Source organism: Acipenser ruthenus, chromosome 32 (assembly GCF_902713425.1).
Source record: "Acipenser ruthenus chromosome 32, fAciRut3.2 maternal haplotype, whole genome shotgun sequence".
Taxonomy (NCBI): domain Eukaryota; kingdom Metazoa; phylum Chordata; class Actinopteri; order Acipenseriformes; family Acipenseridae; genus Acipenser; species Acipenser ruthenus.
Window position 1 is genome coordinate 14,021,127 of NC_081220.1, and position 17,637 is coordinate 14,038,763.

At 43.0% G+C, this 17,637-nt stretch overlaps 1 protein-coding gene across 5 annotated transcripts; it reads left to right on the forward strand.

Moving 5' to 3' along the window:
• The first annotated feature begins 218 nt into the window (after positions 1 to 218).
• On the forward strand, positions 219 to 12,299 carry LOC131696599 (KH homology domain-containing protein 4-like). 5 transcript variants are annotated; one of them, XR_009309729.1, is made up of 14 exons: positions 219 to 441; positions 2,122 to 2,419; positions 4,012 to 4,140; positions 4,612 to 4,691; positions 5,098 to 5,150; positions 5,712 to 5,875; positions 6,527 to 6,738; positions 7,053 to 7,113; positions 7,508 to 7,565; positions 7,803 to 8,035; positions 9,201 to 9,344; positions 10,080 to 10,161; positions 10,918 to 11,006; positions 11,773 to 11,820. XR_009309729.1 is itself a non-coding variant. In XM_059006223.1 (14 exons), exons 1-14 carry the CDS (start codon positions 413 to 415, stop codon positions 12,009 to 12,011), a joined length of 1,896 nt encoding a protein of 631 aa, XP_058862206.1. In that variant the 5' UTR covers positions 219 to 412; the 3' UTR covers positions 12,012 to 12,299. The 5 variants fall into 5 exon arrangements, 4 of the variants coding, with proteins under 4 accessions (XP_058862206.1, XP_058862205.1, XP_058862208.1 ...); XM_059006223.1 differs by having other exon boundaries at positions 10,052 to 10,161; positions 10,921 to 11,006; positions 11,773 to 12,299; XM_059006222.1 differs by having other exon boundaries at positions 10,052 to 10,161; positions 11,773 to 12,298.
• The last annotated feature ends 5,338 nt before the right edge of the window (positions 12,300 to 17,637 follow it).

Sequence of the window (17,637 nt, forward strand, 5' to 3'; positions counted from 1 at the left end):
AGGGTCGTGGGTTCAATCCCAGGTGGGGGGGACACTGCTGCTGTACCCTTGAGCAAGGTACTTTACCTAGATTGCTCCAGTAAAAAACCCAGCTGTATAAATGGGGAATTGTATGTAAAAATAATGTGATATCTTGTAACAATTGCAAGTCGTCCTGGATAAGGGCGTCTGCTAATAAATAAAATACTAATGATGTATTTTTGGCATTTGGTTTGCAGGGTACAGAAAGTAAGGCTGGCGTGTGACGTTTCTGCTGCGTGACGTCAGCCGTTCACGCCGGCGGAAGTGTTCGTCTCTCGGAGGGGGAAGTCGTTTCTGTCTGCTGTGTTTGATGCGGAGTGAATTCACCGTTTGTGATTATTTTTATATATTTTTTAAAACGCTGAAAAGCAGGAATTAATAACACGACCAAATGGCGTCGGGTGGGCCACAGCACGGCGGGTGAGTGAGTCGGGCGCTGTCGCCGTTTCGATCAAAGCTTTTATTTATCATTAATTTATTATAATGTCACAAAAAAATACAACAACATGGCCGTCCGTGCGGCAAAACGAGTTTTTTTTTTTTTAAAGACTGTGTTGGGGAAGAAGAGGGAGCGAGTGAGTGAATATCAAATAATAATAATACACAGGTCGAAGAAATATTCCACGCCCGTGAAGTAATATCGGAAAAGCGAGTAGCATACCAGTTCATATTTTCGGTGGCATATACTATAGCAAGGTAGTACTGTCTTTTTCAGCCTTAAAACGTGAACTACCGACGCTGCTACCTTCTGAGATACAAAAAAAACAAAACAAAACAAAAAAAACGGGACCTATGAACAGAAGGGCCGTTGTTAAAAGTTTAAACACTCTTTAGAAATCCAATATTCAACCAGCAGGAAGCGTTGATAATAATATTGCAGCCGTAATAGTATTGACAACCAATTAATACTGTGCGTCTGTTGCAGTTTTTCTGTCCTGGTTTATTTACACGAACTTGTGTTGGCGCCATCAAATAGTGTCCTGGGACACTTTAGTCTTGTTGGTCATGTTTTGTGAGTGGGCTGTTTCACGCGTGGGTACCCTAGGCTCGCTCGACTTGTCTTCTTTGCTGTTATATTAAGTAACACGCACTGATGAATCAGCATAGCCCGACACACTGAAGGACAGTTGCATTGAAAACGTACCAAAAACAGGAACTGTCCATGCGTAATTTTTTAATATTCAGATTTCGTTTGGCTAGTGAACTTTTCACCTCAGAGTCACCCCACATGATGCATACCCCCCCCCACCCCCCCACAGAATCCCTAATTACCGGTAAATAAAATTTCACCTCAATCCACCAACACAGGAGTGGCTGCTTTGGTTCCTTCAACAGTATTATTATTATTATTATTATTATTATTATTATTTATTTCTTAGCAGACGGCCTTATCCAGGGCGACTTACAATTGTTACAAGATATCACATTATTTTTTACATACAATTACCCATTTATACAGTTGGTTTTTTTTACTGGAGCAATCTAGGTAAAGTACCTTGCTCAAGGGTACAGCAGCAGTGTCCCCCACCTGGGATTGAACCCACGACCCTCCGGTCAAGAGCCCAGAGCCCTAACCGCTACTCCACACTGTTGTGAACTTGAAAGTTCACAACAAATACCTCCCCCATCGGTCATTTCCCAGGCCTCTGTGATTGAGTGATGCAAACAGATTGATATACGTTACGATGGTGCGATTTGAAGGAGTGTCGTGGTCTAGGGTTCATACTGTCATAGAGAACGACTACCGAAGGGCTGCAAGCCCATCACCTACTATTATTATTTGTTTATTTAGCAGACGTCTTTGTCCAAGGCGACTTACAGAGACTAGGGTGTGTGAACTATGCATCAGCTGCAGAGTCACTTACAATTACGTCTCACCCGAAAGACAGAGCACAAGGAGGTTAAGTGACTTGCTCAAGGTCACACAATGAGTCAGTGGCTGAGGTGGGATTTGAACCGGGGACTTCCTGGTTACAAGCCCTTTTCTTTAACCACTGGACCACACATACTAGTACCAGTACCACAGGTTGAAAACCACTGTGCTGAATGACTTCATTAATAATAATAATAATAATAATTCATCATTTACATTCCCAATAGACGCCGTAGCAAGTGGGACCAGCCTGGTCCAGCCCTGAACCCCGTGCAGCTGACACTGACGTCAGCCTCCTTGCCGGTATCGCAGCCCCCGGGTCTGTTCACCAGCGCGGGGAGCCCCTCCGCTGGGGTGTCTGCGTTCCCCGGCATGGGGACCCCCCCCGTGGGAATGGGGGGGCTGGATGGCTTGAACGCTCACACTGGTGCCCTGGACGCGGCCGCTGCAGTGGCCGCCAAAATCAACGCCATGCTGGTGGCCAAGGGCAAGCTGAAGCCCTCCCAGATCGGAACCGCGGACAAGGTAAACCTGGCAAGGAGGAGTGAGCCTTCACTTCTGAGCTGGCTTCCTGTAGGTGCAGGTTGTCTTAATCCTAAGTTGCTCATATTGTATTCTAGTAGTGTTATTATTCAACATAGCATCCTAGTTCATATTGTATTCTAGTAGTGTTATTATTCAACATAGCATCCTAGTTCATATTGTATTCTAGTAGTGTTATTATTATACATAGCATCCTAGTTCATATTGTATTCTAGCAGTGTTATTATTATACATAGCATCCTAGTTCATATTGTATTCTAGTAGTGTTATTATTATACATAGCATCCTAGTTCATATTGTATTCTAGTAGTGTTATTATTATACATAGCATCCTAGTTCATATTGTATTCTAGCAGTGTTATTATTATACATAGCATCCTAGTTCATATTGTATTCTAGTAGTGTTATTATTATACATAGCATCCTAGTTCATATTGTATTCTAGCAGTGTTATTATTATACATAGCATCCTAGTTCAGATTGTATTCTAGTAGTGTTATTATTATACACAGCATCCTAGTTCATGTTGTATTCTAGTAGTGTTATTATTATACATAGCATCCTAGTTCATATTGTATTCTAGTAGTGTTATTATTATACATAGCATCCTAGTTCATATTGTATTCTAGTAGTGTTATTATTATACATAGCATCCTAGTTCATATTGTATTCTAGTAGTGTTATTATTATACACAGCATCCTAGTTCATATTGGATTCTAGTAGTGTTATTATTATACATAGCATCCTAGTTCATATTGTATTCTAGTAGTGTTATTATTATACATAGCATCCTAGTTCATGTTGTATTCTAGTAGTGTTATTATTATACACAGCATCCTAGTTCATATTGGATTCTAGTAGTGTTATTATTATACAGAGCATCCTAGTTCATGTTGTATTCTAGCAGTGTTATTATTATACATAGCATCCTAGTTCAGATTGTATTCTAGTAGTGTTATTATTATACACAGCATCCTAGTTCATATTGTATTCTAGTAGTGTTATTATTATACATAGCATCCTAGTTCATGTTGTATTCTAGTAGTGTTATTATTATACACAGCATCCTAGTTCATATTGTATTCTAGTAGTGTTATTATTATACATAGCATCCTAGTTCATATTGTATTCTAGTAGTGTTATTATTATACATAGCATCCTAGTTCATATTGTATTCTAGTAGTGTTATTATTATACATAGCATCCTAGTTCATATTGTATTCTAGTAGTGTTATTATTATACACAGCATCCTAGTTCATATTGTATTCTAGTAGTGTTATTATTATACAGAGCATCCTAGTTCATATTGTATTCTAGTAGTGTTATTATTATACACAGCATCCTAGTTCATATTGTATTCTAGTAGTGTTATTATTATACATAGCATCCTAGTTCATATTGTATTCTAGTAGTGTTATTATTATTCATAGCATCCTAGTTCATATTGTATTCTAGTAGTGTTATTATTATTCATAGCATCCTAGTTCAGTTGTGTGTTACTCCTGGGCTGCATGTTGTCAGTGTGGTTCAGTGGAGGCGATGCAGGCTGACCTTGTCTGTGTGGTTTTGCAGTCGCAGGGCGCTGGGAAAACTCAGATGCCAGCCAAGACCAAAGATGACCTGGTTGTGGCCGAGGTGGAGATCAACGATGTGCCGCTGACCTGCAGAAACCTGCTGACCCGCGGGCAGACTCAGGACGAGGTGAGGAGGGAGGGGCTGCCCATCTTTCATATTATTATTATTGTTATTATTATTGAGTCATTTAGCAGATGCTTTTATCCAAAGTGACTTGCAGAGACTAGGAGGGTGAACTATGCATCATCAACAACTGCTGCTGCAGAGTCACTTCCAATAGGACCTCGTTTGTTTTACGTCTCATCCGAAGGACGGAGCACAAGGAGGTTCAGTGACTTGCTCAGGGTCTCTCTCACACACACACACACACACACACACACACACACACACACACACACACACAGGGAGTCAGTGGCTGAGCTGGGTTTTGAACCTCCTGGTAAGAAGCCCCTTTCTCTAACCGCTGGACCCCCAATCCTCCCATTATGCTTGTACAATAGGACCTTCGATAAATGAGAATCCCACTGCAAATGAGAGCGGAGCGGACTGGAATGAGTGTTTGATTTAATTTTGTTTTGTTTCGTTTCTTTGCTCCAGATCAGCCGGATCAGTGGGGCTGCAGTCTCCACCAGAGGGAGGTTCATGAACGCCGAAGAGAAAGCCAAGGCTGGAGCCGGGTGAGAATCGCACAGACACGTGCTTTACCATACCTCTCTCTGCTTTACAATGCGTCCCTATGCTTTACCAGACCTCTCTGTGCTTTACAATGCTTCCCTATGCTTTACCAGACCTCTCTGTACTTTACAATGCTTCCCTATGCTTTACCACACCTCTCTGTGCTTTACAATGCTTCCCTATGCTTTACCATCCCTCTCTGTGCTTTACAATGCTTCCCTATGCTTTACCAGACCTCTCTGTGCTTTACAATGCTTCCCTATGCTTTACCAGACCTCTCTGTGCTTTACAATGCTTCCCTATGCTTTACCATACCTCCCTGTGCTTTTACTGTGGTAGAGTTTTATAAGGGAAGTAGCTGCTCGTTTGTAACAGGAGGATCTCGCGCTCTCTTGTGTTTTAATTCAGGGATCGGCCTCTCTATCTGCACGTTCAAGGGCAGAGTCGGGACCTCGTGGACAGTAAGTGACTCCCTCGCTGCCGAAACTGAAAGAATTGAGCCAAATAGCTTCCCTTCACGACTGAAAGCAGTACAGCTGTGGACAAACGTTTTTTCATCACCTAGAATTTTTAGGATTGAGACGTAATTAAAAAAAAATATATATATATATATGTATATGTATTTTTTAATAATAACTCAGTGTGTTTACGTAACGTTATTCAGCAGTTTCATTCGACTTTGAGCCCGAGTTGTTTAAAATCCTGATCACCTCAGTGATACAGGGATGGCAATAAGACCCCCGTTGCATAGCAGTGTGATCCGTTCCTGGTTCCTGCTTGCCGTTTAGTCAGACACACACCTGAGTGTGTTACCTGTGCACACTGGGGCTAATCAAGCTCACGGTAAAACCTGGAATGGGTGAAACTGCTATGCAGTTAGGAGTCTTCTTTCCATTCCTGTGCAGGGCTGGTTTGAGTTTCAAACCCTGATGTTGGGTTATTATTGACAAAGAGGAAGGTTTAGATATTTTAATTATTTTTTTTTTTTAACTGCTGTGTCCGTTTTTGGTTTCTATTCCCAGGGGCTGTCAACCGAATCAAGGAGATCATCACAAACGGAGTCGTGAAAGCCGCCACCAGCTCAAGCCCCACGTTTAATGGAGCCACGGTCACTGTGTACCACCAGCCTGCCCAGGTCACTCAGCCCTTACCCGCCGTGGGGCAGAAACCACAGTTCCAGTCCGGGGTAGGTGTGCCTTGCTGAGGGAAAAAAACACCACTGCGTTTTACAGTGCATTGCTGCTGAGGAATCTACAGGGGAGGGAAACAAGACTCCTATTGCACAGCAGTGTCACCCATTTTCAGGTTTTACTGCTACCAGCTTGATTAACCAGTGTGTCTAGGTAACAAGCTCAGGTGTGTCTTATTATTAAACTCGTAGCAAAACCAGGAATGGATCAAACTGTCGTGCAAGGAACATGTTTTTTCATGTTGGAAATACTCTTTCAAATACACTGTGGCTAATCAAGCTGGTAGTAAAACCTGGAATGGGTGAAACTGCTGTGCAGTAGGAGTCTTATTCCCATCCCGGTGATGTAATTCCAGTACAGTCAAAGTTAAAATCTAATTCCAGTACAGTCTAGTCTAGTGATATTAAATTGCAGTTACAATGCATGGATGGAAATTGCACAGCAGTGTGATCCAGTCCTGGTTTCACTGTGAGTTTAATAATCAGACACACCTGAGCTTGTTACCTAGACACACTGGGGCTGATCAAGCTGGTAGCAGTAAAACCTGGAATGGGTGGCACTGCTACGCAATAGGAGTCTTATTTCCGCCCGTGTCTCCTTATAATTTGAAAATTATTTATAATTTTATTTTATTTTTATTTTTAAAGATGCACTACGTCCAGGACAAACTGTTTGTGGGTCTGGAGCACGCCATCCCCACCTTCAATGTGAAGGAGAAGGTGGAGGGGCCCGGGAGCTCCTACCTGCAGCACATTCAGGGCGAGACCGGGGCCAAGGTCTTCCTCAGGGGCAAGGGCTCCGGCTGCATCGAACCCGCCTCCGGGAGAGAGGCCTTCGAACCCATGTACATCTACATCAGGTGAGCCCGCCGACCTTCCAGCCTGACCTGCCAGTAATTTTAGCGGGGGTGGAAATAAGGCTCCTGTACTCTGGTGCTTCCGCGGGTTTAGGGAGGCAAAACCGACAGGGACTGTTTCTCCTCGTCGTACTACAGCGGACCCGACCGGCCAGGCGCCCCAGCGAGCTCAGAGCGGACACCTGCAGGGCTTATCCTCCAGGGGGCGGTCACTCGCTGACCTCCGCTCTGGAGTGGCTGGGTGTGGAAGAGGAAGCTGTTCGTTTTGTTCAAAATTTAAATAAGTTTAATATCCTTTTGTTTTTGTTTTTTCGTAGCCATCCGAAACCAGAGGGCCTGGCTGCAGCCAAGAAACTGTGTGATAATTTGTTGCAAACGGTGAGTCCATTACAGCGATGGAAATAAGACTCCTATTGCATAGCAGATTCACCCTATCCAGGTTTTACTACCCGCTTGATTAGCGACAGTGTGTGTAGGCAATAACAAGCACAGGTGTGTGTCTTATTAAGCTCCCAGTAAAACCAGGAATGGATCAAACTGCTATGCAACAGGGGCAACACATGACTTCAATTGAAGCCGCTGTTTGTGAGTCAATTAAACTGGCTTCGAATGGAAGAAGCAGTTGAACAATCTAAACAATTATTACGTCTCTTAAATATCAATTCCTTCGAAGGAACTGGAGGGGATTTGATGTTAAAAGGGAAATGGAATTGAAAAAAAACACCAGGAACTGACCCCCACAATCCTCCGTGTTTGTTTCGTGATTTCTCAGGTACATGCGGAGTACTCTTGTTTCCTGGCTCAAGTGAACACGATGATTCCTACGCCAGGTAACGGATTCTCTCTTCTTATTCAGAATGTGATGTAATGCTGGGGGTCTCAAACGCGCTTCCTGGAGGGGACTGCAGTGTCTGTCTTCTGGCTTTCATTATGATACCTTTGTCGGGGTTATTCCTTGTTTGGGGGGCGGGGGGGTGTTAAACAAGCAGCTGAATTCAATCATTGAATGAATTGCATTTCTTTTTCCCTCACCCACTGTCTTTTTTCTTCGTCTCCCTCCTCGCCAGGTTACTCCCAGCCCCCCTCCCTCAATGGGATGCCCCCCCAGCCTGCGTACTACCCCCCCAGTGGTTTCCATCCGGGCTATGCCATGCCCATGCCCCCCCAACAGCAGCAGCCCCTCCTGCCCCCCTTCGGAATGCCCAGCGCCATGCCGCCCCCTCTCCCGCCCGCCCCCGCTGGTCTGCTGCCCCCCGGCCCGCAGTACAGCCTCGCCCCGCCTCCAGAGCCCCTGCAGCAGGTACGTGCTGGAGTTACTGCACCAGCGCAGCTGGAGCTCAGGGAGCTGCACTGCTGCAAGTTAATACATTGAAGTCATGACACTGTCTGTCTGTCTAGCTATCTCTGTGTCTATCTGTCTATCTAGCTATCTGTCTAGCTATCTGTGTCCATCTATGTCTGTCTAGCTGTCTGTCTAGCTGTCTATATCTGCCTGTCTAGCTATCTGTCTGTGTCTATCTGTGTATCTGTATCTATCTCTGTCTGTCTGTGTCTATCTGTCTAGCTATCTGTCTGTCTATCTGTCTAGCTATCTGTCTGTCTATCTGTCTGTCTGTCTATCTGTCTAGCTATCTGTCTGTCTATCTGTCTAGCTATCTGTCTGTCTATCTGTCTAGCTATCTGTCTGTCTATCTGTCTAGCTATCTGTCTGTCTATCTGTCTAGCTATCTGTCTGTCTATCTGTCTAGCTATCTGTCTGTCTATGTCTAGCTGTCTGTCTGTCTATCTGTCTGTGGCTATCTGTCTGTATCTGTCTGTCTGTCTGTATCTATCTATCTGTGTCTGTATCTATCTGTCTGTCTGTCTGTGGCTATCTGTCTATCTGTCTCTGTCTGTATCTGTCTGTCTACCTGTCTGTGTATCTGTCTGTGTATCTGTCTAGCTATCTGTCTGTCTATCTATTTCTGTCTGTGTCTATCTGTCTGTGGCTATCTGTCTATCTGTCTCTGTCAGTATCTATCTGTCTGTGTCTGTATCTGTCTGTCTGTCTGTCTGTATCTATCTATCTGTCTGTCATTGTATCTTGATTTTGCTAATATCTTCTTTGAACTATATATTTTTCTATAGTTGGTTCTGCTTAGATCAGGGCTTCTCACCCCCGGTCCAGGGGACCCCCTGTGTGGCTGCTGCCTCTCAATTACTGAACCAGACCCTGAACTGAACTGATCATTTGCTCATTTAGACCTTTTTTTACTTGTTTTCAGCTCTTGCACAGTTGCAGGGTTCAAGTTGCTTATAAAATGTTACAGCTGACTTTTTAAATCTGTAGCTCTGGATTAGAGGCAGCCGCGTCCCCGAACGCTGAACAAACCGGCAGAGCGGAGCAGAAAGCAGCATCGTTAGTCTCGTCTCAGATCAGTAATCGGGTCATGTTGTTTTTATTTCCCACCCCTGCCCCCTCGCAGCCTCCGATGACTGGGAACTTTCTGCCTCCTCCAACCAACCACGCTGCGAAACCTGCCCCGCCAGCGAGCATCAGTCTGCCCCAGAGGAGACGGTTCACTGAGGAGGTGCCGGACGGCCAGGAGAGGGGGCTGCTGGGATATCAGGTGGATTCAATCTTTCCACAGCCTCAACAGCAGCACTGCTTCAGGCAACCCGTGCTTTGAACTCCTCCGGTGGTGGCTGGTGTGAAATCCGTGCCCTCACCGATTTTACATAAATATATTTATTTGAGAATTCAGTCAATCGCTTAATGAAAACACTGTGCTAGTGACCGCTAGACTGCAAAAAAAAAAAAAAATTGTAATGCAGCTCAGGGATAGTTTTTGTACTTTTAAATTGATTGTGTGAGACGGAAGCCTTCTCTGTTGTTGTTCTACCACAGAAATAGAAAACCTTTTATTGTTTATTTCATATCTGTTGAAGTGCATCATAACATACATTTTTTTTTAGGACGTTTGTAAACCAGTTCGTGTGAACTCAGGGGAGTTCGAGTTGTATAGCTAAAATACATAGATAGGAAACTTAACATTATACTACAGTTGTGCACACACTGACTAAAGGGATACCATAATATATAGACTTTCTACTAATACAAATTTGTTTTTGTTTTAGAATAGTCCTAGACGCACGCTGATATTTTTTTAGTTTTACGTACGAATATATATATAAAAAAGCTTGCCCTGTTTTTCAGTGTGTGCAGGACAGAGAGCTAGCCTGTTTTAACACTACAGGGTCCTGCTGGCGGTGTGTTGTCAGCAGCACAGGGTATTCTAGTGTGTCGGCTAACGCGGTTGTGTTTTTCTGCTCATAGCATGGACCCATTCATATGACTAATTTAGGTGCAGGCCTCTCCATGGACAGCCCTGGCGGATCAGGACCCCCCCTGACCAGTTCTCCTGGCCTGCAGAGGGAAAGGGAGAGGTAATAACTGGCCTGTGTGTTTTGTTTTTTTTGTGTCGCTTCCCACAGTGTAAATACATTCGCCTCAATCCACTGCATTGTAACTGCGATTTAATATCGCCAGACTAGACTGTAATGCAGTTGTATTGCGACCTGTACTAGAATTACATTGCAGGCATGTAAACTGGACTCCTATTGCACAGCGTTTTCACCCGTTCCAGGTTTTACTGCCAGCTTGATTAGCCACTGTAGGTATGAAGAGCAGGCGCGTCGTATTATTATTATTATTATTATTATTATTATTATTATTATTATTATTTATTTCTTAGCAGACGTCCTTATCCAGGGCGACTTAGTCAAAAACAAAAATACATTTCAAGAATCACAGTACAAGTAATAATACAATTAAGAGCAAGATAAATACAATGACTTTGGTTCTAGCAAGTACAAGTGTGACAAAATACGATTCAATAACGGAGCAGATAAGTGTCAGTGATAGTTACATCAGGATATAATTAAATACAAAATACTACAGATTAAATAACACTTGTGACAGATTACAGTACTCTAAAGTACAGCATTAAATGCAGTAAAATAGGGGGCAGATAAGAGCAAGTAAAGCGCATTTAAGGAAAAGTGATAAGTGTCCAGAGGGGAAAAAATTAGACTCCCAGTAAAACCAGGAATGGATCACACTGCTGTGCAGTGGGAGTCTTGTTTCCATCCCTGTTCTGTGTAGCTCAGGATTTTCCTTCTCTCTTTTTTGTGAACTTCCAGCAGGCAGCTGATGCCCCCACCGCCCGTGCCAGTGACCAGCTCCCGTGTGGAGATGGAGGAGAGGAGAGCCTCAGCCACAGCCTCGCTGGGTGAGTTCACAGACTCACTCACACCCCAGAGCCAGAGAGAAAGACACCCGGGCATCTCGGCTTCACATTCATAACAAGGGCAACCAGCAACGCCTGTATTATTATTATTATTATTATTATTATTATTATTATTATTATGATAGTAGTAATAATAATAATAATAATCTCCTCTTTGGCTGGTAACTGTACAGCCACCAAAACCCCCCACGTCTCTCTCTGCTGTCAGACACACAGAAAGAGGGAGAGCTGTCCCAGGAGTTATTCCCCACCCCCCACACGGTTTCTTTTCCTTCGGTGTTGCTTCTCTGGTCACATGGCTTCAGGGTGGAGACAGACGACGCGCATTGAAAATCCTCTGACTTTGCTAACGTTCCTTTCTCTCTCTTTTTTGTGTTTTTTTTCTCTTTCCCTCTCTCTTTGTGTTTTCTTACATGTTCCCGCTGGATCGTGTTGTGGATGGATGGATGGATGGGATGGGATGGGATGGGATGGGGGCTGCTGACCTTGATGTCTTTCTGGGAATCCTCCGATGAAAATTCCTGCCCCCCGCCCCCCCCCCGCCCCCACACACACCCCCTTACTCCTCCTGTAACCGTGAACATCTCCAAACCAAAATAACATTTTTTTTCTTTCTTTTTAAAATAATTAAAATAATGTTTTATGGGGGCACTGATGTTTGCAATTGGTTTTTTGGGGGTGGTGGGGGGGTGGTGGTCTTCTCTCCTTTTTTTTTTTTTTTTTTTTTTCTTCTTTCTCTGTCTTTCAGAACACCACCCAGCCAAGAGAATGAAGACGTCCGTCAAGGGGGCGGGGCTGGGGGCGGGGCTTGTGGCGTACGCCGGCGACTCCTCCGACGAAGAGGAGGACCACGCAGCCAATAAAAACGCAAGTAGCTTCGGACAGGCATGGAATTCTGGGTACCGATATCCACCCCAGCTACAAAGGACTAAACCGCAGCAGCAGCAGCAGCAGCAGCAACAGATGCCTTTCTGGATGGCTCCTTAAATTTGTTGCGTTGCGTTTCCTTTGCCAGTAGAAGATGATGATGATGATGATGATTTTGTTATTATTATTATTATTATTATTATTATTATTATTATTATTATTATTATTATTATTATTATTTTTATTTTAACCTGTGCATGACTTGCATTAAACACACACACACACACTGCGTGTCGACAGACAGACATTCTGCATGGCGCCTCTTGGGAATCAGCCAATCAAACGAGGGGAGGGGGGGAGTCTTTGTCTGTGAGCAATTTCAAATTACAATCTGCCTAAGAATCTAATAATAAAAAAAATAAAAAAAATGTATTAATTATTGGTTGGTGGGGGGGGGGGGGGTCATTTTAATATTCAGAAACACTGTAATTGCAGGGGGGGTCAGACTCCAGACCTCGAGGGACGGGACGGGGGTGGGGGGGACCTCTGGTTTTCATTTCAACTCGAGCTCTCTATTTAACCTCATTGATCTCGTTATATCTGTTCTATTGGACATGTGTTTAATATTTTTTCCAAGGTCTTTTACAGTTGATGATTGATATATAATAAGGCACTTGATTCAAGGTGAAGCATTCTGAGGTCTGGAGAGAAGTGTTAAATACGTCCAGTGAATCAAATAATTAGACCAGTTTAGTAATTGAGACCTCCAGGAGTTTGACAGCCTAATGCATTATGTTTAAGGCTGGTTCCCCATTGGAGGGAAGGACCTAGGGGGCGGGACTTGGGGTGTGGTTTCAACTGAGAGACAGCTGTGATTGGATACATTTCCTCATTTATTTTATTTTTTTGACTCCCTGGCTTGTTTTAAAGCCCCTAGGTGGATCAGAGATAAAGTCAATGTTGTTTTTGGAGTTCGTTATATTGAGTCCCTCCTCGGTCCTTTCATCTTATGGGAACTACAGCTCTGGCCAAAAGTGTTTGCATCACCCTATAGAATGAACTCATCCTGCTTCATGAAGTCCAATGAAACCTGCTGAATAATGTGAAGTTAACATATTGAATCACACACCGCCGCTTTGTATAGTTTTCCCCAGATACTTAATGAAAAAACTGACAAAAATTTGACATTCAAAAATCTAACAAGAAATACTACTGTACTACAATTATGGCTTCCTTCCAGTAGACTTTTCTTTTTAGCGATATCATTTTGTAGTTTCTTTGATTGCATGATGTTAAATAAAAGATCTGAATTATGTTCCTATAGTTTTTTTTGGTTTTTTTTTTTTAGTAATGTCTCAATCCTCAAATTTTAGGTGATGCAAAACTTTTGGCCAGAGCTGCAAGATAACTAATGTATCATTCTCGTTTGTTTAGTAAAAAAAAAACCAAAAAAACATGTATATAAATTGAGTGCTGTTGTGTGGCCAACCAAAGCAAACCATATTTTTTCTGGCCAGCTGATCTGAAGCCAGGGTCATGCTGGAGTTTGTTCTCTCTGATACTTATTATACAATTTTCTCATTTTTTTGGAGGCTTGGTAGACCAAAGGGTTAAGAAATAGGGGGCTTGATACCAGGAGGTTCAATCCCAGCTCAGCCACTGACTCCCTCTGTGTGTGTGTGTGTGTGTGTGACCCTGAGCAAGTCACTGAACCTCCTTGTGCTCCGTCCTTCGGATGAGACGTAAAACAAACGAGCTCCTATTGGAAGTGACTCTGCAGCAGCAGCAGCAGCAGTTGTTGATGATGCATAGTTCACCCCCCTGGTCTCTCTTAAGTCGCTTTGGATAAAATGTGTCTGTAAAAGACTAATCAATAGTAATTTTTTTAATGAATGACAGCGTGTGAAATCTTCCCCAGTCGTGGCATGGGATGGAGCGACGCGTTTCCAATAAATCCATGTGAGAAGATGAGGTGGAATATTTAAAAAAATATATATATTTGTTATTTTTTAAAGAATACAGTTAAATATTTAAGTTTGTGTATTTGCATGGTTTTTATGGCCTGTATTTGAAATTATAATTCTTGTTTTCAACTTTTTTTTTTTTTATATATATATAAATGCTTCAAACCTGTTTTGTATTGGTGGGGGCATACCTTGCAAATGATCTCGTCAGCCTGTGCAGAATTAATTTCTCAATCTCAGCAATACAACCTCACCTGTTATTTTAACGTGCTGTTTGTCTTTCCTTTCACAAAAGGAAAGCAAAGTATGAACATTTTAAAGCTGAAGGGAACACGAAGCCACCGCACTGAGGCTTGGAGCTTCAGGTTTCAGGAGACTGTAGGTTTCAGGGCGCTGCGCGGCACACCAGGTAGGGAGACTTGGGGGTTTGATACAGCAAACCTCAAACTAGGTCTCCCGGGGGTCTCCTGGAACCAGCTTTCAAGCTCTTGAAAAAGTGGCTTTGTGTTCACTTAGCTTAAGGGAAAAATACTTTTTATTTTGGTCCCCAAATGGTGCCAATTGCTCAGGGTGGGAGGGTGGGTAAATGCATTCATAAATATGTCATGCTTGTCACAATTTCATATTCACTGTAACCAGAGTTTGGGATGCAGTGACTCGTATCCTCGGCACTGGGTTTGACTGGTTTGTTTCCAGTAAGAGTGTTGCTTTGATATATTAGTACTTGCTTAACGTGGCATTTATTTTGTTTGTGAGGACTGTTGTTCCAGCGTTGGCCACTGGGTGGGGCGGGAGAGAAGCACTCTTCTCAAGCTTAGGTTTGTGTTACATTGGTCCCCCGTTTAAAATTGAACCACCGAATAATTAGGCGGCTTGTGAATTTCACAAGACTCCCGTTAAACACATGAGTGGATCAATCTGCTGTGCAACAAGGAGCCTGTTTATTTTATTAATTTCATTTTAATTGCAATTTAATATCACTCGATTTATAGACCTCTAATGGAATTACAGTGTAACTGCAGTTAGACTCTACTAGAATTACATTGCAGGGAGGGAAATAAGACTCCTACTGCACAGCAGTTTGATCCATTCCAGGTTTTACTACGAGCTTGATTAGCTGTAGTGTGTGTATAGGTAATAATCTCAGCTGTGTCAAATTCAACGCGCAGTAAAAACAGGAACGGGTCACGCTGCTAAGCAATGGGAGTCTTATTTCCATCCCTTGCAACAGCGGGCAGTTTCTGCTGAAAGTCTGGGAGCCTGTGGACTGCATTGAGACGCTTCAGTTCAAAGAAGGTATCTCTGGAACGCTGCGTTGTTTGACGTCATTGATGCAGATATCTCTGGAACGCTGCGTTGTTTGACGTCATTGATGCAGATATCTCTGGAACGCTGCGTTGTTTGACGTCATTGATGCACCGAAAGCATTCTGAAACTAAAACCCCCTTGTTTCTGGAGTTGCTCTTTTGTACATAAAAACATACAGGATTTTTTTTTATTATTTTTTATCCTTGTAATTTAAAAACAAAAAACAAAGAAATGTAAATAATGAACGTTGTGTCCTGTTTTTATTATTGTTATAATTAGATTTTTTTTATTATTATTTAACATTTTGTTGCATTTTACACTTCTGGTGTTTCAGTTTAAGACTACAATTTAGATGCACAAAAAACAGGTGTTACTAAAAATAAACCTTACTGTGTAAAATGTGTGTGTGCATATATATATATATATATATATGTTGGTCATAGTGCGTTGGATCAGAAGTAAGTGTAATTCTTCAAATTAATGCTTTTCAGTATGGACAAAGCACAGAATTGTATTACTATTATTTTCTGCTCTGCATGCCAGCTTTACGCTTTCATGCATTTCAGCCCCACACGAATTAAAAGCGATGTCAAAAGGTTTGCCCCCGGGGGTCACTGGCCGTGCCTCCAGGACCCGTGAGCGATCATGCAGGCGAGGTCCGTCAGCCCTCCCAGGAACTCGCTCAGGTTGATTTGCTGATCCTCATCCTTGTCCCACTCCAGCATCATGGCCGTCACGTCCTGGGGACTCTATGAAACGAGGAAGCGCTCCTAAAGTCAGACCATGCTGTCAAAACCATGCGTTTTATTAAAATGTCTTAGCATGAGTTTCAGGCGACACACACACACACACACACACAACACACAACACACACACACACAGTGACTAGGTGTTGATGAAATGAACACTGAACCCCCTGGTCCTGGGTCCATTTGTTTTTTAAAAAGTTGTCAACAATACTTTTTTTTTTTTTTTTTAACGTATTTCATATTTTGTTTTATAATTTTTCTCTTACACACACACAAGAAAAAAAATTCAAATTCCAAACACTGATGTGGACTGTCAAAAAATTATATATATCATATTTTGTTTTTTTATTTCTCTCTCTATCTATCTATCTCACACAAACACAAGAAGCACATTTTGAATTCCTAACCTCGATGCGGATGAGGTGATTCAGCTCGTTCGCGATGAGATCGTGCAGCTGCTTCCTGTTCAGACCGGGCGCCCTCCCGGGGTTGTCGCTTGAGTATTTATAAAACGTCTTCACGATGGTCTCCAGACACTTCTCCAGATCGCTGGCCATCGCCTCTCCAAGCCCCGTCTCAATCTGCGGCATACAAACCCACAGGGGCTGTTCAGTTCAACCTTTGATGCACTGTAGCCCAGTATCGATAACTTGAAATATCCCAACTGTTTACAAACAATTAAAAAGGTCTCATTAAGCTCATGATCGGTTCAATTAAGTCATTGAGAGCTCAGTTGGAATGAAAACCAGCAGACACACACGGGCTCTCATCCAGACCCTGGAGCCATTCACGATTTCATTGTACCTGTTAAAAACCTCCTGGAGTGGAATAATGGCCCCCCAGGACCTCCTGAAACTATTATTATTATTATTATTTATTTATTTCTTAGCAGATGCCCTTATCCAGGGCGACTTACAATTGTTACAAGATATCACATTATTTTTACATACAATTACCCATTTATACAGTTGGGTTTTTACTGGAGCAATCTAGGTAGAGTACCTTGCTCAAGGGTACAACAGCAATGTCCCCCACTGGGGATTGAACCCACAACCCTAACCACTACTCCACACTGCTGAAACTAACTCCATGTGTGACCTACAGCAGGGCTATCTATCTCTCTGTCCATCCATCCATCCATCCATCCAGATCCTGGGGGGGGGGGGGGGGGGGCATTATTCACTCCAGGAGGTTTAACAGGTAAAACAAGATCATGAACGACTTTATAAGAACATAAGAACATAAAGTTTCCAAACGAGAGGAGACCCCCATTCGGCCCATCTTGCTCGTTTGGTTAGTAGCTTATTGATCCCAGAATCTCATCAAGCAGCTTCTTGAAGGATCCCAGGGTGTCAGCTTCAACAACATTACTGGGGAGTTGGTTCCAGACCCTCACAACCCTCTTAGGATTTTGAATGTTTGAATCAGATTACCGCATTGTCTTCTTTGTTCGAGACTGACTAGATTCAATTCTTTTAGCCTGCTGCTCCATCCATCAGGGTCCTGATGGATGGAGGTTGAATTGATTGGTTCAGTTTAAACAGTCCCCCCCCCCCCCCCCTTTGTTGAAATCGTGAGACGTCTAACCCATTTCCTGCAAAGCAAAATAAAACGTACCTGGCTCTCCGCTCCTGGAATCTCCTCTCCTCTTTCAAGGCAGTTTGAAATACCGGTGTTTTAGGCTATGCTGGTGTGCGTGTAGCAGAGTCGATTCTGCCTATGGCG

Excerpts from the sequence above, each read along its gene's own strand:
- LOC131696599 (XM_059006222.1), top strand. The coding sequence starts at position 413 with ATGGCGTCGGGTGGGCCACAGCACGGCGG. Across the intron at positions 4,692-5,097 it reads AAAGCCAAGGCTGGAGCCGG|GGATCGGCCTCTCTATCTGC; the intron begins GTGAGAATCGCA and ends GTTTTAATTCAG. Across the intron at positions 8,036-9,200 it reads CTCCAGAGCCCCTGCAGCAG|CCTCCGATGACTGGGAACTT; the intron begins GTACGTGCTGGA and ends GCCCCCTCGCAG.